Raw genomic sequence first — 21095 nt, 5'->3', positions numbered from 1 at the left:
ATGGAGTCCACAGCCTGTCTTCATTACCCACCCCCCAGCCCCCCCCCCACCCCCATCAGTATAGTTTTTCAATGCTCTAACTTAACTCCTGCTAACTACGGTTTTTGCCCATTTTCCTTCACCCCGTCTACAATTAAGCTGGAAAACGGCTGGGTGCCACTGGCAGAGTGAACCTCCCTGCCTCCCTTCCTCAGGCTGGACCCAGACATCATCGTCATCCAGGCCACTGCAGGTGTCTGTGGGCCTTTGGGATGCTTTCCACAAACATTTATAGGGCCCCCAGCATTTACCAGACAGTTGAATCCTTTATTCCATGGGACCCTCAGAACAGATGACAGCCCTGAGGCTCAGAGAGGTTGAGTAACTTCAGCCCGACCACACAGCTGCTAAGTGATGGCGAAGGGGTTTGAATCTAGGTTTTACTTTAAAGTCTCCGTCACTCTCCTACACCAGCTCCGCGTGGAAGCTCCGTGTGGAAGCTCCCTCGCCTGGGTTCTAGGGTCTCGTAGCCTCTTGTTTCTCTGAACTGGGAAGAGGCTCTGGAGACTTGACCTGGAGATGAGGAGGGCGTGGCCGGGACAGCAGACCCTGTCGAGCTTGTTCCACGTCACTTTCCAGATCCCGATAGGGAAACTGAGGTTTCGAAAGACTTCTCGGCCCTGTTCCGACCCCAAGATGCTTGGACCTGCGGCCCCGGCTCTGGCGCGAGAAATCCGCGGGTGGCGGGCGGCGGGGAGGGGCGGAGCGAGGGCAGAGGGTCTGCGCCAGGGTGCCGAGCACGCGTGCGGCTGCCAGCCCTGCGCTCCAAGCGCAGCGCCCTGGCTGCGGGCAAGGGTGGGCGGGAGGGGGCTACGGACTCCCGGGCCTGGCGCTCCAGTCCGTTTTTTGCTGCGGATCCCGGGAAGGGGGGCCGGCTCGGGGGTGGGACTGCAAAGGGGGGGATTCCCTCCCTCGTGCGAGCGGAGGACTGGCTCTTCTCTGGGCCGGGAGCTACGGCCCGAACGGAGGCGCGACGGAGAGCACGAGCACAGGGCGGAGAGCGAGGAGCGGACCGCCGAGCCGGGCCCTGGGGAGAGCGAGGGCCGGACCGAGCTGCCCCAGAGGACCGATGTGGATGTGCCGGGTGGGGCGCTGGCCCCAGAGGGCGTGAGCCGCTGGCAGATTGAGCAACTTGGGAACCAGCGGGCGGAGCGCGGGAGAGCCCGGCGCCCAGGACAGTCCTGCGGCGGGCGGGTGAGCGGCCGCTCCCTCGCCCCTCCCGGGTCTGCCCCCGCCGCGTCTGGCAGAGCGGAGGTGAGTCCCCCCTTGAGGTGCCCTTTCCTCCTCCCTGGCGCCCCCTTCCCCAGGACCTGGGACGCTGCGGGCTCTTGCGTCGGGGCTCGGCCGAGCTGACTTGCGGGGGCAGACACCGAGAGGAAGAGGACTCTGGCCGCGCTGGAGGGAGAGGGCACCTCTTGGAGCCCCTCCTGCAAGCCCGGCTGCCCCCAGCCCGCGTCATCCTCCCAGCCAGGGGGCAGCCCCCTCCCGGCTGCTGCCTGGGGTTCTCCTCAACCCCGCAAACCCACTGACCGTCTTTACTCGCGGTTCTGAACGCCCCAAGTCTGCCAGCCCTGTCCCACACCACCCCTCATCCGGAGCCTTCGATTCCTGGTCTCATCACCTCGGATTCCCCCCAGTCCCGCGGTCCCTGGTTACCCGCACCCCAGTCCCGCAGCTCGGGCCCGGGTCCGACGTGGCAGGCGGCGTGCGGGGCGACCCCTCACACTAGCGGTGGAGCGGCTCAGGGGCCGCAGGGGCGAGCTCCGGGGGTCGGATGGCATTACTTGGTTGGGGAGAGGTGGGGGCTGTGTTTGCCCGGGGCTTCCAGGAGGGCAAGGGCGGGTTCTGGGTGCGCGCACTTGGGTGCAGGAGTTTTCTTATGAAATCAGCCTCTGGACTTGGAGAGCACGCTTGGGTTTGGGGGGCAGCCGGGGGGACTTCAGGTCCGCCGCCCCTCTCCCTGCACCTGCCGGGCCTCTCCTGGAGGGTGGGAGGGAAGAGTTTACTCGCTTGGAGCAGCGGTGAAGGAATGAGAAGCAGCCTTCCCGCTGCCCCTCGGTTTTTGGGGGACGAGCTAGGGCGGGGGGCGGGGGCAGAACCTGACCTAGCTCTGGCGACACTCTGATCCCGGACGGGTCGGACAGGCGCGTCCTTGGCTCCCCCTCTCTCAGCCCCCGCCCGGCAGTTCCTCTGTCCCCACCCGGGCAGCCCACTCTGCAGCCAAAACTCTCCACCCCCTAGCGAGGCTTGGGGAGGGCTAATGAGAAATGATGTGGATGGTTTACATTTTTGGGTCTGCGTCCCGCCCCAGACAGAATACCAATTCATCCTGATAGTGTTGCAGGCAAGAAGGTGAAAGGTATTCCAGCCCTCTAGGGGGACTGAGGCCCCGCCCTCACTCCGCCTCCAGCTGCGCCCCCTCCCTAGCTCCGGCCCCCCCCCCCCCCCGCCCCCCGCCCCCCGCCCCTAGCACGTGCGTCCTCTCTCCTCACTCTCCCGCCCCAGGTCAGCCTGTGTCTCCAGCCCCTTCCTCACCCCCTGAGTCTAGTCCCCAAACTAGGCCATGCCCCCATCCCTCCACTGCACCCCCCCCACACACACATACACAGCTCCTTGTCCCTTGCCCCACCCCCAGATCCCCAGTCCCGAGTGAGTAAACGGGCGGGTCATTGAGTAAGTTGGCTGTAACCACAAGACCCTTCACCTCTCAGTGCCAGTAAAACGGGAAGAATTTTACTTTCCTCCCCGAGGAGTAAATGCGGGCCCAGCACGAAGCAGGTGGTGCAGGTTCATGAAGAAGGCGAATCCCTCACTCCAACCCTGGCAGAGACAAACGGCCCTTCCTCGCCCCCTGGGTGCGCCCCCCCCCCCCCACGCCCCACTCCGAGACCTTGATCGCTGCCAGCAGTTCCCATGACTGGCTCTGCCCGTGCAGAGTAACGGGCCTCGAAACAGCGAGCTGTTTGATGTTTAGGGAGTGCCGTGTAGCCCCAGGGGCGAGGAAGATCGGACAGAGAGGAGTTAGAGGTGAGGCTGCGGCTCAGAAGAAAGCCCTCAGCTCTGTCTCCTCACTGAGCCCTGGTCCGGGTGGTAGAGGTGTGTGTGTGTGTGTGTGTGTGTGTGCGTGCTTGCTGCAGATGTGTGGGGCATGGGGGTGCGCAGAGACCAGCTGGGGCTTGGTGTTGCAGGGTTTCTAGTCTGAGACCTACCCAGCTATTAAAATCAGAATTCACATACATTTCGGAATCTCCGACCTTTAAAAACTTCAGGAGGTCTAGCCATACCGAGCCATCACTTCTGCCTATCGGCCTATCAGCAGTCCACTGGGGTTGAACAGCACCTTCTCTCTTCCTGTGGGGCGTTCGCCCTTCGGACCCCCACCCACCCCGGCACGTACACACACATTCAGCTTCCTTCCTGTTTGTTGCTTGCAACCCTGGCATAACGAACTCTTCTGTCCTTTCCACAGTTGATGCCATATGTATATTTTTAAGTGCTTGAAACACTTCCCATCTAGTGACGGGTGACAGAGGCCAGTGTCGCTTGCTCCAGTGAAATTCAGATGTGGATCCTCCTCCCCATTTCCCAGCGGGGACCCTGGTTTGATAGTGATGCAGGTGGAAATGGGCCACTTAAGATCCTCAGTGGCCACACCTGGGTGGGCATGACAGGAGCTGGGCTAAAAGCTAGGATCTGGGAGGATGGGGGCGCTGGAGAATTTGGGGGAAAGTAGAGGAAGGGAGAGGAAGGGAGCTAACTTCTGCTGGGCTCTGACCCCAAAGTGTCAGACTCTATGCCGGGCAGACACACGGAGTGCAGAGATTCCTAGGAGACCTTTTCTGCACCGAGGACCCCAGGGGTACTGATCCCACAGGGAGACCAAAGAAAGTCTCAAAGACCCAGGATATTTTTAAAATTGATTTTTAGAGAGTGAGGAAGGGAAAGAGGGAGAGAGAAACATCTACTTGTTCCACTTATGCATGCATTCATTCTTTGTTTCTGTATTTGTCTTTTTAATTTTTATTTATTTATTTTTAGAGAGAGGGGAAAGGAGAGAGAAAGAGAGGGAGAGAAACATCAATGTGTGGTTGCCTCTTGCATACCCCCCCTGGGGACCTGGCCCACAACCCAGGCATGTGCCCTGACCGGGAATCGAACTGGCGACCCTTTGGTTCACAGGCTGGCACTCAGTCCACTGAGCCACACCAGCCAGGGCTATTGGTTGCTTCTTGTCTGTGCCCTGACTCGAGATGGAACCCACATCCTTGGCCTATTGGGGCAGTACTCTAACCAACTGAGCTACCTGGCCAGGGCCTCACAGACCCAGAATTTAACACCAGGCGTGTCTGCTGTGGTCTTCTCTTCCAGGGTCTGTACCTGCCTCGGGTCCTCAGACCTCAGTTTGAGAAATGCTGCAATTAAAGGTTAACCCCTCACTCAGAGTGATCACTGTGGGACCAAGGTGATCAACGATAGGGATAGATGCAAATATGGAAATTATCTAACAGTGCTCAGTGTTAAGATACATATCTAGAGGATACAAAAACTGTATCTATTGCTTCTTAGATGACCACTGGAATGCAGACACAAAATGAAGTCTTGGTCATAGAAAATACAACAATATTATTGAGTTCTCATTCTGTGCCAGGCACATTCTAAGCCGTTTCATATATCGACTCCTTTACGCCATAAAAAACAACAACCCTCTTGCAGATAAGGAAACTGAGGCTCAGACTAGCTAAGCAACTAGCCCAAGGTAACAGCCAATAAGCAGGAGAACCAAGATTTGAAGGCAGCCAGTCTGACTCTGAAGTTGATACCCTTGGCCACCACGCTCTGTGGCCAACCTCTGAGACTATATACTTGGGGCTGAAGACCCCAGTCTGATAAACTGAAGGTGATGGAAGTGCGCAGTGGGGGCTGGGGGAGGCAGGCGGGCCTCGGAAGGTCGCACAGGGAGTGCCGGAGGGGCAGGTAGGGGCTGGCAGCTGACAGGGCATTGGGGGCGGCTGGCCACAGCAGCAGGTGGGATTCATCAGCCTTGTGTAAACACTTCTCACAGGCAGCTTAACCACTTGAGTGTGTCTGGCCTTCAAAGCCGGTGGGAGAGGCCGAGGAGGGAGGTGCTAAGCTCTCCTGTGGGATAATGATTTATCTCCCAGGCAGGTGGACTCCCCTGGGGCCTTCCTCCGCAGGCAAAGGGGGAAAGGGTAGGGGCAGGGGCTGGGAGGGACACTTCTACTCCAGCATTCAGATTTCTCATTTTGTAAGCCAAAAATGTGGCCAACTCTCAGAGAAAGCCTATGAAAAGAGACGTAACTATCCCCATTTTATAGATGAGGAGACTGAGGTTCAGAGAGGCTAAGTGACTTGTCCAAAGGCCTCTCACCAGTGGATGAGAGGCTATGCTTCCCTGGCATCTGCAAAGCTTCCCGAAGGCTCCCTGTTCCCTCCTGTCCTTGGGTGGCGGCATGGGTGGGTGTGCGGCAACGCTGGGCCTGTGGCTGCTGTGTGCTGGAAGTGTGTGTTCCTGCGAGCGTGCAATGGGGTTTTGTCCTCTGACTCCTAGGTTGGGCTCCAACTTCCCAGACACATTTTGTTGGGGAGGGACCAGCTCCCCCTGCCCCCAACACCAGGCCAGCGGTCAGGAGACCTGGCTCTCACCGGGCTGGGGGATTATCCCCATTCTCTGTGTCTCTGCCCAGGCCCGGCGTAGCTGCCTCTTTTATCCCCTCACAAAGGCCAGTCCCGCAGGGCCTGCTGTGTCAGAGTTTCTGTGGCCGGGGGGAAGCCTTATTTCCTTTCCTCCCGCCAAGCCCAGAGGGCCGCACAGAGACTGCCTGCTTGTCAGGGGCCGCTGTTCTGGCTCCAGGACAGGTGAAAGGCACAGGGGTGACTCAACACTGGGCACGGAAAGCTGAGGGGCCACTCCCAGAAGGACAGAGAGCTCCTCTTCAAGGGACACGATGTTCCTGCAGCATGAGGTCTGTAGGGCAGACCTAAAGAAAGACTTTCGGTTACAACTGGCCAATAGCGGGCAGGGGGAGCCAGCCGGTCCCCAGTGTCCACAAGTTCAGTGCTGCGTGGGGCCACCAGGCTCCAGCTGCCTGGGTCGCCAGCCCTCGTCCCAGGGAGTTCTGCAAGATGGGAGGAGGGGCAGACTTCTCCTGTAGGGTTCCAGATGGGCAACTTGTCATGTCCGAACATCCTGAATTCTCACAGGCTCCTGGGTGGGAGACTGCATGGGAGTGTAGGAGGCATAGGTTGGGGGCCCCTTGGTACCCCAGAATTAACCCTTCTCTCTCCTCCCCCAACAGGTTGGGTTTTGGAGGTGTCCCTGCTGAAGTGACAAGTTCTCCCATGTGACAGACACTCCAGGTGTCTTTGAGGAAAGCTCTCTGGACCTCCTCATGGGCTGATGGAGAAGTGGGCTCCGCACAGCCTTCTCTGCCCCCAGCTGAGATTATGGTGGATTTGGGACCCGGCCCGGGCCTGGGCCTCCTACTGCTGACCCAGCCTCAGGGGCGTTGACAAGAGCCCTGCACCATCCATAGCCCCAGAGACCACCCCTCCTACCAGGGGCCCGGAGCTGGCGAGTGACTATGCGGCTTGGGCTGTGTGTGGTGGCCCTGGTTCTGAGCTGGATGCACCTCGCTGCCGGCAGCCGGGGGACCAAGGGGAAGAGACAGAGGCGGAGTGAGTAACGAGCGGGGCTGACTGTGGGGGGTCTCGGAGCCATGGACGGGGTAGGGGGGGTGCTTGGGGGACCATAGGGCTTTTGGTGGCTTCATCCGGTGATGGCCTTTGCCGGTTTCTATTTGGATAGATTACTCCATAGATGATCCTGTTTGTAGGTTATCCGGTTTGTGGATTAATTGGTTGAGATTGCCCGCTCTGTAGACTACTCACTTGGTCTATTTTCCCCTCGGTAGACTCTGCTTTCTAGATTAACCCTTGTCTTGTGAGGATCCAGTGTGTGGATTATGCCATTTGACATGACACCAGCTGTGTGTGGTATCCATGGAGACGAGCCCTGGGTCCCAACCCCGAGGTGCTTGGTCCCCTCTGCCCTGACAGTTCAGGGTCCTTTCTTTCCGTGGTGGCTGAAGTGTAGCCCTCAACCCTTTGGGTCAGAGACTCCGCCCAGCTGGGTGGCAGGCCACAGCTTTCCCCGCCCAGATCAAGGGGCAGGCACGGTGGTGCTGGAAGATCCTGAGCGTCTCCACTCCTGTGGCTTTTAGCCCTGCCCGGTGGGAATTGAGGAGTTGCACTGGGAGGTGAGGGGGAGGCAAGGGGCAGGCGCTGCCCCCCTCCAGTCAGGACAACTTTGCTCTTCCCTCCTTTCTGTCAGATTCCACACAAGATATCATTGGCAGAACGGGTTCTCAGAGCTTAAAATAAAACAAACCCATCGTTGTACAGATGGGGAAACTGAGGCTACAATAGGGGAAGAGACGACAGGCCTAAGAACACACATAGTCAGCATCGGAACCCAGGTCTCCTGCTTCCGGTGAGCCGAGTGGTCTTGAAAACAGAGCTTGATAGAGTTCAACTTGAACCTGTCCCCACTGCCCTCGCTGTCCCTCCCAGAGCCCTGTTCTAGGCGCTCCCAACAGCAGGTCCTCTAGCCTCTGCTCCTGCTCCGTGTCTCCAGCGACCGGGGGGGTGGGGGGGTGGGGGGGTCCCTACCTACCCCTTAAGTTGTGGGAGTGGCCACTGCACACTGCACATGAGGGACAGGGTCAGGAGTGAGGCGGAGCCTGTGTGACAGACCTGGGGCTTGACCCCAACGCCTGTCTTTCAACATCCCCCATCAGAGACATCCCGCCCATGGGCAGGCAGGTCCTCGGACGCCCGGCCTGGCCCTTCTTGCTTCCCTTCTGAGTCCGGCGGACTAAGGCTGCCAGGGAAGTTTGGAAGGCAGCGGAGTTTGGTTGGGTCTCCACAGGAGTGGCCAAGGGCAGAACCCAGCCCAGGGACAGAAGCGCAGAGAACTGGCGAAGCTGAAAATCCCTGGCTTAACAGACAATTAGAGACGGTTAGGTTCAATCAGCAGTGAGGCCTCGCGTTCCCTCCCGCCTCCTCTATCGCAGCCAGTGCTTTTGGACTCCGCGGGCCAGAGGCGGTTTAGCAGTTCCCAGTGTCTCCTCTGTTTCCGCGATGAGAGCAGGAGTCTCAGTGCAGCCACTCACGCCCCTGCGACGTGCCCTGTGATCACACGGCCCCCGGCCTGGGCAGAGCCGCACACCCATCTGAACCAGGGGGCAGAAGACCTGTTGTTCTAAACTTTGTACTGAAAAAAAAAAAACATAACAGCACTGGCCTGGCCATTAGAAAGGGCCTGGCCCCAGCCATGACCAATTGAAAACAGCAACTGTGACACTTTCGGTCCAGCCATATCCCACAGCCTGGGCAGCAGAAGCCCAGCTTTTATTACCAAGTGGCGTGAGGGACAGGCACTCCTGATGGTGAGATGGGAGGATGGGAGAAGGTGAGGGGAAAGGCTTGGGGTGCAGTGAGGGTCCAAGAGGGATGTGTGTTCAGACAGACACGGGGCGGCTGTTGCTAGGCAGCACTGCTTACGGAACACTGGAGCGCCTGCAAGCGTCCTGGTGTAGGAACACAGTGAGGCTTGCATGAAACGATGGAGCAAAACCTGTGTGCTACGTCAAGCTTCGTATTGACTCCAGGAGGCATGTCGTTGTCATGTAAGCGATGCGTGGACTGCTTTGCCCTGGGGTCCACCCGGGAAGTGGGGGAGGAAAGAAAGAGGAGCCAGACATCTGCGTGTGCGCGCTCTGGCCTGCTGCCCACACGGAGGGACACTGGCAGACTGTGGGGCAGGGAGAGGCTTGCTGTGCATGTGAGCCTCAGGTCTGTGGACTCTGTCCGGCACCCGGCACCTGTGTGACGGTGGGGCCGCCAGCAGCCACCTGATGTAGCTCTGATCTGGAGCCACACACCAGTTTTGGGGTATGAGTGATGGTCTCCCTGCATGGAGGGGCAGACATTGAGCAAAGAATTCTCCAGCTATGAGGTACAAGCCCCGGTAGGAGGAGCTTCTGCTCCTCCTCTCACTGAGGACGCGTCCCAGCCCTGAGACTCCTGCTCACTCCCCTTCACCCTGTCCTGCCCCCTTTCCCACCTGGATGTCCTGCCCCCTTTCCCACCTGGATGTCCTGCCCAGCACAGGGCCCTCATTTCCTCACCATCCCACACATTGAGGGCCCCCTCCTCTTGCTAGGACCCTTGCCCTATCAGATTCCTGGGCCTCTTCACTCAGTTCTGTCTCCATGAAGCCCCATTCCTTCCCTGACCTCTCCAGAAGATGGACCCCCCTTTTGTCCTTTCTCACTGCCCCACTCCCCATTGGAGCTTTTGTCCCCTCCTGCACTGGCCATCTGTCGAGTTCTCCCCCCACTGGAGCCCCATTCATTCCTGGGGCCATTCCACAAATGTCCACGTGGAGCCTGCAGAGCCTGGCTCTGGGTCATAGAAATGAACCTTGGGAAGTGTCTGGAGGAGGTGGAGGGGGGACAATTTCAATCTAGTGTCTTGATGCTACAGTAGAATGAATGGGGGGGGGCAGGGAGGGCCCAGAATCAGCACCTCCTGAGCTGTGATTTTAGGGACCAGTAGGTGACCTCTGGCATGGGAGTGGGCAGTGGGTGAGGGTGAGCTGGCACAGCCACAGGTGTGGAGTTGGGAGAGGAAGAGACCGTTTGCTCTGAAAGTGGGGTGCAGCTAGGAGTTGTAGATGGAGAAATGGTCTCTAAGAGGAGTTCTGGGGAGCCCTAGGGTTTCCTAGGGGGACATTGGGGGGCAGCTGTGCTTGTATCTATCTCACACATGGAGGAGCTTTCCTATTAAAAACAAGGGTTGTGCTGCTGGAACAAACAGCCCGACACCTCTCAGGACAGAGTGTGGACCGCCACCTGGGGCCGAGGGAGCGTCTTGGGGGATGACGCTGCAGAGGCAGGCGGAGGTCAGGTGGTGGGGCACTTTGTACTCACAGCCGAGCAGTCTACACTTGACCTGACTTGAGCTATGGGTGACAAGGAGCCACTGACAGGCTTTAATCAGAGGAGCAGCAGGTCCAGCTGCAGGACAAGGGGAAGGGAGGTGGCTTGAGGTGGGAGGCAAACAGGTCAGTTCAAAATGTATTTGGGCCCAGGTGAGAAAAAGGGAAGGTCTAAACCAAGCTCCCAGTCGAGTTAAAGAATGCTGGATCGTCCCAGGGAGGCATGCCGGATGGCTCCAGGAGCAGACAGACCTGTCTCCTGGGAGAGTGGGAGGCCTGAGAAGGACCCTTGCCTACCCCCTCGCTGAAGCCCCTATTTCTGTCACCCCCTACCCCCACCCCCACCCATTTAACTCAGGCCTCTTACTGAACCAATGTCCAAGGTCATTTCTCCTCTGGGTCACTGCGGGTTCCTCTCCACCCCTCACTGACCTTCATCCAAGCCACCCCGAGCCCCCATTCCTGTCCAGTCCCTCTCCCCACACTCTGTCAGACACTCAGCCAACTCCGTTCGGATACCCGCCTCCCTGAGCCTCTGTCCCACTCACTGCATCCTCAGCCCTGCGTGCTGAGGGCCCCTCATCCTTGCACTGGGTTCCCATTCAGAAATAAGACAGGTTCTGCCCTCCAGAGCTCTTTTGAGTGGGAAAAGGACATTTAGAAATGATAACAACACGTGGTGATGTCTACTACGATGGTTGCAATTATCCGGGATGTGGGAACACAACGAAATACTCCATCCGGGTTTTGCATGGGGACAAGATCAGGAGAGACCTCCTGGGGGAGGAGACTTTAGTTTTGAGGCTTGAAGGAGTTAGTCGGGCTCTGGTGGAGGCACAGAGTGTCCCAGGCGGAAGGACCGACTTGCACAAAGGCAAGAGGTGTAAAGTAGTGTGACAGAAACAAAAATAGGTCCATATTGCTTAGGGACAGAGTTGAGAGATGAGGCAGGTGGGATCCGCTCGTGGAAGCTTTCTAGGAGAGGCGCTGAGTCTGAATTCCGCAGGCATAGGAAGCTGTTGAGGGATTTTACCCAGGGGTGTGACAACCTCAGTTTTGGTTCTAGAAAGATGGGTCACTGGGGGAAGACACGCCATTCTCCAGGGAGGCAGGGGAGCTGATCATGTGGACATCAGCTTGAAGGGTTTTGGACAAGGATGAAGGAGGAGGAGAAGCAGCAGAGAAATGGAGGAGGGCACAGCCTTGCCTGCCTGACCCAGGGAAACAGGCTTCATGGGTGCAAGGGAGCAGAGTGGGGAGGGGGTGGTGGGAAGGGCAGAGCTGTGTCAGGGGGCTTGTGAAGAAGTTGGGAAGAAGGTGCCCCCCCTCTCTGAGCCCCCCTCCACGGAGCCCACCCAGCCTCTTTGGGCAGGCTGCTGCCCGGCAAGCCTGCTCCTCTGCATGCCCCTCCTGCCCCCTCAGAGGCACAGGAGCTGGAGGGAGCCCGTCCAACAGACTCTGACCGTGCCCTTCTGTGGTCCCTGCCCTTGCCAACAGAATAAAGCCCTCTTTTCAATCCTGTGCACACTCTGGGACGGTCAGTGCCTCGGAGCCTTTGCACAGGCCCTTCCTCCAGCCTGGCACGCCCTCTTCACCCAACCGGCTGGGGAAGGGAGTGCCCTCCATTGCTCCTCCATTCACCACAGTGCATAGCCAACTCTGTTTCCCACGTTCCTGGGTGGGTTTTTGTTGCTACACCTCCACACTCCCGGCTCCCAGCAGCTCCGGGCATGTGTTAGGTGTGCAATAAATGTCTACGGAATGAATGAGCTTTGGCTTTTCCCTTTGCATCATTATGCAACAGCCCCAACATACACAGAGCCTGGCATCCCCTGGCTCTCCACCCCCTCCCTGCCCACTCTTGCCTTGCTAAGCTGAGGACACCCTTTGGTTCCTACCCCCTTGATAAGCATCCTTTTCCTCATTCAACTGACCCCTGCCCGTCAGTGAACGCCTCTCCTCCTTGCTGAGCCCCAAAACCTCATGGAGCTCAACTACCTAATCCCTTGTCCCTCACCCTGGCCTTAAGCCTCAAGGCCAGTTTTTCCACCTGAGCTCTATAACTTGACCCTCCCGTGTCCTTGGGCCTTCAGCCCACCTCTGCGTCTTGAGATCACAGCCCCACTGCCAGCCGGTCTCCTCCCTCTCCCTCTCTATGTTCTATGACCTGTCTGCCCCTCTCCTGGCTCTACCTCCACCTCCAGCCCTTCTGCTCACTCTTCATCCCACTGTGGTTTGGCTGTCCTCCCTACCACTCCACCAAAACGGCCCTTCTCAAGGCCACCTCCTACTGCAAGCCTCCTTAGATTCCCCTGCGAGCTCCCCAACCAGCTCACCAACCGGGACTCCTCCCAGCCCAGGTCCCTGTGATCCCTCCCTTTTCACCTTGGCTTCCAGCCCTGCTCTCTCCCTCAGTCTCCTCCCACCTCTCCCGTGATTCCATTCCGACCCAGCTTCTCTCTGTGCCCCTCTTCCCCCGCTTGTCTGCTGACCCTGACGTGAGCGGTGCCCAGGCCTTGTCTTTGGCCGTCTTTTCCAGCTGCACAGCTCCTGCCCCCGGATGTCTTCCGCTCCCAGGCTTCAACCCCAGTGAGGGCTCCCAGGGTGGACCCCGAGTTCTGTCCCCTTCGCCAGCCAGCTTCTTGGAATAAGACGGCTCTCCTTCCCCACCTTCCTTTCACTCCTCAACCGCTGCCCCCTGCTCTCCATCCCCACCGGAGGCATCAGCAACCTGTTGTTGCTGTTCTTTACATGACACCTCAGCAGCTTTTGGCATGTGACGCCTCCCTCCTCTGTGGAACGTACCCTTCTCTTGGCTTCCATGACGCAATACGCTTTCGATTGTGCCCTACCTGCCTGGTTGCCCCTTCTTGGCCTCTAAGCTAGCCCTTATTGTCCTGTCCTTCTCTTAAATGTCTGACTCCTCCTCTCACTGTCTGTTCCCACTCTCCTCATCACCTCATGGACCTCCGTGCCTTTGATGACTATTTACATTTTAAGGACTCCGTGTCTCAACCTCCAGCCGAAGTGTTTCCCTTGAGAAACCAGACCACAGGTCCGACTGCCTCTGGGTCTCCCACAGGAACCGCAATTTGAACACATCTGAAACCCTGCTACTCACTGTTTCCTTCTCCCAACCTGCTCTTCCTCTCGTGGTCCCTCTCTTGGTGAAGAGCCGACAGCTACCTTGTCACCCAAGCCCAACACCCCCAAGTCCTCAGCTTGTGCTTCCCCCGACATCGCCTAATCTCGCTGACTCTACCACCTGTGTACTTTACACGTGTCTCCTCCCTTCCACCCTCCTGGTTCAGCTCCGTGTCTTTGGGCCTGGGAGTCCTCCGACCTCCAGTTTTGCCCTCCTGCGACCCTCTCTGCACACTACAGGGTGATCTTTCTAAAACGGAACCCAGACCATGTCCCCTATTTTAAAGCCCACAGTGATTCCTCATTGCCTTTCAGATCCCCATGCGAACCACACTTTTTCTTGCCGTATCACTGATAGATCTGAAGGGAGACGCACTCAGGGGATCTGTTGTTGGCTGAATGGGAGGTGGGCAGCGGGGTTCTGAGAGGGCCTTTGCAAACCTGTTCTCCACAGGAGGGATAAGGGAGCAAGGGGTGAGGAGGGGAACCTGGCTGCGGAGGCTGCACGTGGGACCCCCAAATGACTTCAGGTATTGAAACCAAGGCAGCACCCTAGAGGGAGCAGTCATTTCAACAATGAATTAAATAAAAAACCTTGAGTAATAGAGGATTTAATGTACTCGAGGTAGAAATGGTACCTAATATCTCTGGCGATGTAATTAATTTGTAATGTAGCTGAAGAAAGGCCCCACGTGGAAAAGGAACCCAAGGGCTCTCTCACGAGTCCAATACAGCATTTGAAGTATTTTTGCTTCAAATACCTAAACCAACAGGTACAATAGTGGCTTTTTAAATTTCTTTTATTAATTAAAAAGCATTGACTCTATACAAATAAATTTAAAAATCGGCCTAGTCACACTTTCAGTCTCCGTGTTGCCTCGTATTGTCCTCCCACTGGCCTTTGCGGACTCTGTCCCTCTGCCTGGAACACATACTGGCTGTGAAGCCTTGTTCAAGCGATTTAGCTTCTCCGTGTCCTCAGCAGTGAAAATGAGGATTCAAGAGAAAATAACAGTACCCTCTTCATGGGTTGTAGGCATTAAGTGAGTCAATGCTTGTAAGCCACAGAATGTCGACTTCTGGTAACATGCTGCCGTCATGATGATTACGATTCTGTTGTCATGGTTATCGTTGTGTTTGCTCTTCTCCTCTTCCCTTCTACGCATCTTCCTAAGTCCTCCTCCTCTCCTGTTGTGAAATTGGGTCTCATCCCCGGAGCAGACGCTGCTCCTCCCGGCCCTCCCAAGGGGGCATCCGTGTGTCCCTGTTTCTGGGGTGGGACGCCAGGCACACCAGTTGCAGGGTGACAGTCTGGGGGATGCGCTCCAGGTCCAGCCGACTCTGAAGCCTGAGTTCTGGTGCTGCAGGACCTCCTGCTGTCTCCGTTCTTCTTCCCCCAGCTCTCTGTCTCCAGCCCGTAGCGATAGCTCCTCGCTGCCTGGCTCCTCCTTAGTGACTCATAACTACTCTCCTTCCTTCTCAACTTGCTCCGCTTCCCAGGGGCCTTTTTTAGGGACTGGCCCCCCAGTTGCCGGGTACCCCAAGCCTGAATACTGGGACTCCTCCCAGACCTCTCCTCCTATTGGTCACTGGGGCCTGCTGACTGTACTCCCTCAGCATCTCTGAACCAGGTTTCATTTAAGACTCTCTCATCTTTCCCACCTGGATGATCTGGTCGGCTTCTTTCCAAATGGTCCTTCAGTCTCTGGTCTTCACCCAGGCTGCCAATCAGAGCAGGTCTTGCTCCTGCTTAAAATTTGCCAGTGGCTCTCTATTGTCTGATCAGCTCTGAGAAAGGTCCCCAAAAACCTCTGCAAAATGTTGGGGAAATGCAGCATTCTCTCTCCCCTTCTTGCCATAGAGAATCTTGTTTAGACTTGTTGGATCCAGGGGTTCTCGGTCTTACCTGATACAGTGGCCCCTGAGAGCATTTAGGGGAATCGAGTTCCAGGGAATGCTCTTTGGGAAATGCTGCCTGGTAGGATCAAATGCAAGTTCCTTAGCATGATATAAAAGGCCCCTTAAGCCCTGGCTGGCGTAGCTCAGTGGATTGAGCGTGGGCTGCGAACCAGGCATTGAAGGTTTGATTCCCAGTTAGGGCACATGCCTAGGTTGCAGGCCATGGCCCCCAGCAACTGCACATTGATGTTTCTCTCTCTCTCTCTCTCTCTTTCTCTCTCCCTTCCCTCTCTAAAAATAAATAAATAAAATCTTAAAAAATATAAAAGGCCCCTTAAAATAGGACTCCTTATCTTTTACCACTCCCCTCCCCACTTCCCTGCACCCGAAATTACCTGCTATTCCTCTTGTTTTTTTTGTTTTTTTTGTTTTTACCTCTATAGCCCTGCTCCTAGAGAGCCATTGTCTCCACTTTCTAATGGACAAACCTACCCATTCCTCAAGAGTTGGCTCAAATGACACCTCCTGTGTGACTCCTTCCCTCTCTTCTTTTTGGGTCCACTACTGCTTGGTCTTGTGGCTGTCACCATGTGGCTGTCAGCATTTGTTGGCGGGGCTGTCTATGCCACTGAAAGATCACCGCAGGCTAGGTGTCTCTGCCTCCATGTCCCCCGAGCTCACACTGCACCCGGTACCTGGGAGGGGCTTGGTGAGTGCTGGCTGAACAAGTGGATGAGGAACCGAGATCAAAGGTCCCCTGTGGGCTGGCGCTCACGCTGCCTCCAAGGCCGATTCCCAGCCAGGGTTGCTCAACCTCAGCACCACTGACATTCCAAACCAGATCATTTGTTGTAGGGGCTGCCCACTGCACGGTAGGCTGTTTAGCGGCAGCTCTGGCTTCTCTCCCATAGATGCCAGCAGCAACCCCCTTCTCCAGCGTTACACTAAAATTGTCTCTAGACATTGCCGAATGTCCCCTGGGGAGCACTATCGCCTCTGGTTGAAACCACTGCTCTAGACACAGGCATTCCAGTCGTCTTCTTGTCTCTGGGCAGGCAATGTTTTTCTCTGATAGTTTTAACTTATCATCCTTCTTGTCCTTAAAACTTTCCCAAGGATAAAAGACCCCCCTTCCTTTGGAGAAGGTAGGGGTGAGTTTGAGGAAGGGTGTGGCTTCAGTAGTTTCTCTGGGGAGGGGGAAGCAAGCCTGGAAGGGGAGCCTGTGTCACACCCGGAGCTCTGGAGGCATTTCTTACAGATCTGAGCTCTTGCTCCAGGCGTCTGCACTGGTTCCCCTGGGAGAGGACCCTGGGGAGGTTTATAAAGCAGAGAGCTGCCAGCCTGGCCTGCGCTTTCTAAGAAGCACACTCACTCTGCAGCAGGAAAGTCCTGTCTACTCACCCCACATCCTCGTGGGAGCCTGGGAAAGCCTGCGGTCTCTCCCGAGGCCGCCTTCTCACCCGGGTTCTGTCCCTGCAGTCAGTGCAGAGGGGAGCCAGGCCTGCGCCAAAGGCTGTGAGCTCTGCTCTGAGGTCAACGGCTGCCTCAAGTGCTCGCCCAAGCTGTTCATCCTGCTGGAGAGGAACGACATCCGCCAGGTGGGCGTCTGCTTGCCGTCCTGCCCCCCTGGATACTTCGATGCCCGCAACCCCGACGTGAACAAGTGCATCAGTGAGTGTGGGCGGGGCTGGAGAAGGGCTCCAGAGACTCCGGACCCCGGGGAGGGTGCTTGGAACTGTTGGTAGCCAGCAAGAGGGGTAGGGGGAACTCCGAGAATGGGAGACCAGGCTTCTGATTCCAGAATCCGGTTGTTGCTGGCCAGGCATCTCCCCCGATACCCCATCCACGTTTCCAACTTCATGTGTCGGTATCAGAACTGCATCTCCTCCTGCCAGGCCTGCACCCACCTTTACCCCCACAGGTCAGTCTGTGTCTCAAGCCACCACCCAAGCCACAGACCTCAGAGCCAGCCTCTCGTTGGTGCCATCCCCATCCATCCAATGACCAGAGCACGCCTGCACCGCCTCCTTTCTGTCCTCACGACCATTGTCGTACCCAGGCCCCCCCTTACCTCTCCTGGACAATCACAATAGCCTGTTGATCTGCCCTCTGACCCTCCTCTGGTCCCCTTCGACCCGCCTTCCACACCACAGCCAGGAAGATGCTTCTGAGACACACAACTATCCCATCACACTTCTGCTTAAAAACCACCACTGGCTCCACGGACTGCAGAGAAATGCCGGCCCTGGCCAGCCTGCCCCTCCCCCTACCCCCCTTCCCATCTATCTTCTCACTCAGCTCCCTGCTCCCACACCAGCTCTGGTCCCAAGGGCTTCAAGGCCCATGCTGTCACACCTCTGTCCCATCTCAGCTGAGACGTGCTGGGGGACACGCGGTGAACACACTCCAGTGAAGAGACCAATTTTCCCTGCTATTTGTTCAGCGCCTTTGACTTTAGAATGCGTTTCCAGCTTGCATATCAGGAGGGAGATAGACCCTGAGCGACGGTTCTCTTTTTATAGCTGCTAACAGCGAGGCTGGAAGGGGTACGACGGAGCCCAGCTGGACCGACCCGGGTTGTGCTCGCAACTCGGCTGCTTGTTCACTGTGTGACTCTGGGCATGTCGTAACCTTTCCAAATCTCATCTTTAAAATGGGAGTACCAGTTCTTACCCCTGGGGTTTGTGTGGGAGGCATATGTAAAGCCTTTCCTGTCTGGCACTCAGTACATGGTAGGTACATTGTTCTTACTGTATTCCACCTGCAACCAGACCCTGGAATCAGAACGCGAGAGAAGGAGGGAGGGAGGCGAAGCTGAGATAAGCAGCCACAGAGGCTAAGCGTGGTGGGGATGGGGAGCTTTCGAGGTTGGAGGTAGGCCCCTGAGGCTGCCCCCTTGGCCCTCAGGGTATTTGGGGTGGGGAGTCCCTGGCTGTGCCAGCTCCTGGGAAACTGGCCGCCCAGGCTCCAGGTGCCAGAGGCTGGGAGGAAGTTAGCCCCGCCCACAGTCTGAGAAGGGAGAGATTGTGAAAGACCCTGCCTGCTTCTGCGGCCCTGAACCCACCCTCCCCCACTTCTCCAGAGGCGGGAGAGCTGGCAGGAGGGCATGGGGAGGGACCCAGGAGTCCAACCGAGGCGATTCCTGGAACTCGCCTTGGCCTTGCAGAGGGAGAGGAATTTGCCCTGGGATTTCTTGCCCCTCCTCCAAGCTGATTCTTTCTGCCCCAGGCAGGAGGAGATCCAGGGTTTGGGTCTTGTGGATGCCCAGCGGTGAGGGAAGAGGGGACCACACAGCCGCGGTCAGGGGGTCGCTGTATCCCTCAGTTCAGCTCTGGCTGGGTGGTCCTCTGGGGGACCCTGCTCTCTCACCCCCACTAACCCCAGAGGACCCTGCCTCCCTCCTCTTCTGAAACTGACTCTCTTGGGCCTCACCTGGGGTTCCAGGGTCCGGGACTGGGTTTGGGTTGGGATTGGCTGGTCCTGGTGAGTCCCAGGCAGCCCTGAAGAGTGGGCACTTCGGCCTTCTCCCCCTGCCCCCGTCCTGTCCCAAGACCCCTTTCTGCAGTAATCCCAGCTCCGGACCACCGTCCTGCTCTCGGTGTGGGTGGGCCTGGATGGTGGGCATTAGGATGGGGAGAAGGGGAAGCGTCCACTTCCAGGCTGAGCCAGAGGCCCCCGCCCTGGTCCTCTCTGCAGAATGCAAGATCGAGCACTGCGAGGCCTGTTTCAGCCACAACTTCTGCACCAAGTGTCAGGAGAGCTTGTACCTGCACAAGGGCCGCTGCTACCTGAACTGTCCTGAGGGCTCCTCAGCGGCCAACGGCACCATGGAGTGCAGCAGCCCCGGTGAGTCACATGGGTGCTGCGGGCAGGGGGTCCCCAGGAGGAGGGTGGACCAGGGAGAGTGGGCTGGGGAACTGCCCAGAGAAACCTTACCCCACGACCACCCTCTGGGGTTTCTCTCAGGGCTCATCTGCCCTTTGGGCCCGAGCTCCAGGTAGAGAGCAGGTGGGAGGAGCTCTCCTGGGGCATTCTGGGCCGAGGAGGAGATGTGACACCCCCCCCCCCCCCCCCGCGCCTTCCTTCTCTCCCTTCCTGCCAGCTCAATGTGAAATGTCTGAGTGGTCCCCGTGGGGGCCGTGCTCCAAGAAGAAGAAGCTTTGTGGTTTCCGGAGGGGCTCTGAGGAGCGGACTCGACGAGTCCTCCACGCCCCTGGGGGCGACCATGCTGTCTGTTCCGACACCAAAGAGATCCGGAGGTGCACGGTGCGGAGGACGCCCTGTCCTGAGGGTGAGCTGCAGCCTCTGCCTTCCCGGGGCTGGGGGGCAGGCACAGCCGCAAGGGATCTGGCCACCTCTGCGTCCTGCCTGTGGCCCAGGAGAGGGTCTCAGGCCAGGGCTGAGTGAGGCATCCCCAACTCAACACCCCATGCTGTGCAAACCAGTGCCAGGGCTTGGCGGAGACCCAGAACTCCGTGTGGTGGGAGCTGGAAACGTCTGGGTCCCTGTCCTTTCAGTTTCTCCATTTCTTCTGAGCCAGTGGATGTTGGTTCTGGAAGGGCCCTCAGAGGTCAGATGAGGGCATGGAAGGGGGTGTGAAGACCAGAGAGGTGTAGTGATTTGACCAAGGTCACTCAGCCTGCCATTGGCAATGATGTGGCAGCTGGCTGCAGGGGACGGGGGGCATCCTGCCTGTCCTAAAAACTGAACTGAATGTGTTGGCCCATTGGGATCCCAGGTCCGAGAAAGACATGAGGAGAAGGGGCGTGTGTGGTTTATCCAGGGGTAGAGGATGAAAAGGCTCTTGGGACGCCCCCCTCATGGTGCGGGGTCCTCTGAAGTAGCTGATGGTCAGAGGAGGCCTTAAAGGGACCCTGACCGCCTAGTGGCAGCATTTCCAGCCTCCTCCCGGCCTCCCCCTGCCCAGCTTCCTCACCACCCACCTCCCAGGCCTGTGGCCATGCCTGGAGCCTCCCTGCTTGTGGCAAGAGTTTCTGTGTTGAATCTTCCTGCTGTTGGGTTGCAGGGCAGAAGAGGAGGAAGGGAGGCCAGGGCCGGCGGGAGAACGCCAACAGGAACGCCAGCAGGAAGGAGAGCAAGGAGGCGGGCACCGGCTCTCGAAGACGCAAGGGACAGCAGCAGCAGCAGCAGCAGCAGCAACAAGGGACAGTGGGGCCACTCACATCTGCTGGGCCCACCTAGGGACATTCTTCAGCCTCCAGGCCCACACAGAAAGTGGTAGAAGCTTTACTGAACTGGAGCCCGGGGTCAACATGAACACATACTCTGCACACGCACATGGACACACAGATACACATGCAGACCCCCATGTCCAAACATGCAATCGACATACATGCAAACATGTGTGCACACTTGTGTGCGTGCACACACTTGAGGCCACTGAAAAACACTTCTGCCCCTCAGCCATCACGGTGTGAACAGGGCAGGAGGGTGGCGGGGTCATCTCCGCCAGGAAGAGGCCCAGCTGCACACCCTCGGCCTGCGACGCCCACGGTGGACGTGGCCGAGAGCGCGTTTCCCAGCATCCAGGCCCACACTTTGCAGAGTGGAGCCTTGTGGAGGAGCCGGTAGGATGAGCCCAGAGTGGCAGGCGGGACCCAAAGCGTGAGGACTGGTCCACTTTCCAGCTGTGTGACTTGATCGTTGTTGCACATCCATGACCCACGCCAGGACGGCCTTGACTCTGAAAACTGCTTAAAGGTTTATTTCAAATTAAAAACAAAAAGTAAATGACCACAGTAGCCCCAGGCACCACATTCTTTTTCAGGGTACAGGGATTGGCGGGGTATGCCTGGGAGTGGGAAGGGACAGGGCTGGATTTTAAGAGGACCCCCCCATACTGGCCTCCCAGACAGAGCAGGAAGAAAACTTTGGGGATACTCATGGTGGTGCAACTTCTCTATGTCCCTGCTACCCAGAGTGTGATCTGGGTCACTGCTGACGTCATCACTGAGCGGCTTATAACAGATGA

At 57.6% G+C, this 21095-nt stretch overlaps 1 protein-coding gene across 2 annotated transcripts; it reads left to right on the top strand.

Moving 5' to 3' along the window:
* The first annotated feature begins 885 nt into the window (after nucleotides 1-885).
* RSPO1 (R-spondin 1) lies at nucleotides 886-20860 on the top strand. 2 transcript variants are annotated; one of them, XM_028513684.2, is made up of 6 exons: nucleotides 886-1293; nucleotides 6357-6735; nucleotides 16583-16774; nucleotides 18800-18949; nucleotides 19206-19394; nucleotides 20130-20860. In XM_028513684.2, exons 2-6 carry the CDS (start codon nucleotides 6642-6644, stop codon nucleotides 20303-20305), a joined length of 801 nt encoding a protein of 266 aa, XP_028369485.1. In that variant the 5' UTR covers nucleotides 886-1293; nucleotides 6357-6641; the 3' UTR covers nucleotides 20306-20860. The 2 variants fall into 2 exon arrangements, with proteins under 2 accessions (XP_028369485.1, XP_035881687.1); XM_036025794.1 differs by lacking the exon at nucleotides 886-1293 and adding an exon at nucleotides 5852-6023.
* Nucleotides 20861-21095: the final 235 nt, after the last annotated feature.

This window comes from Phyllostomus discolor, chromosome 5 (assembly GCF_004126475.2).
Source record: "Phyllostomus discolor isolate MPI-MPIP mPhyDis1 chromosome 5, mPhyDis1.pri.v3, whole genome shotgun sequence".
Taxonomy (NCBI): Eukaryota; Metazoa; Chordata; class Mammalia; order Chiroptera; family Phyllostomidae; genus Phyllostomus; species Phyllostomus discolor.
This window is presented reverse-complemented; position numbering and strand designations above follow the sequence as displayed.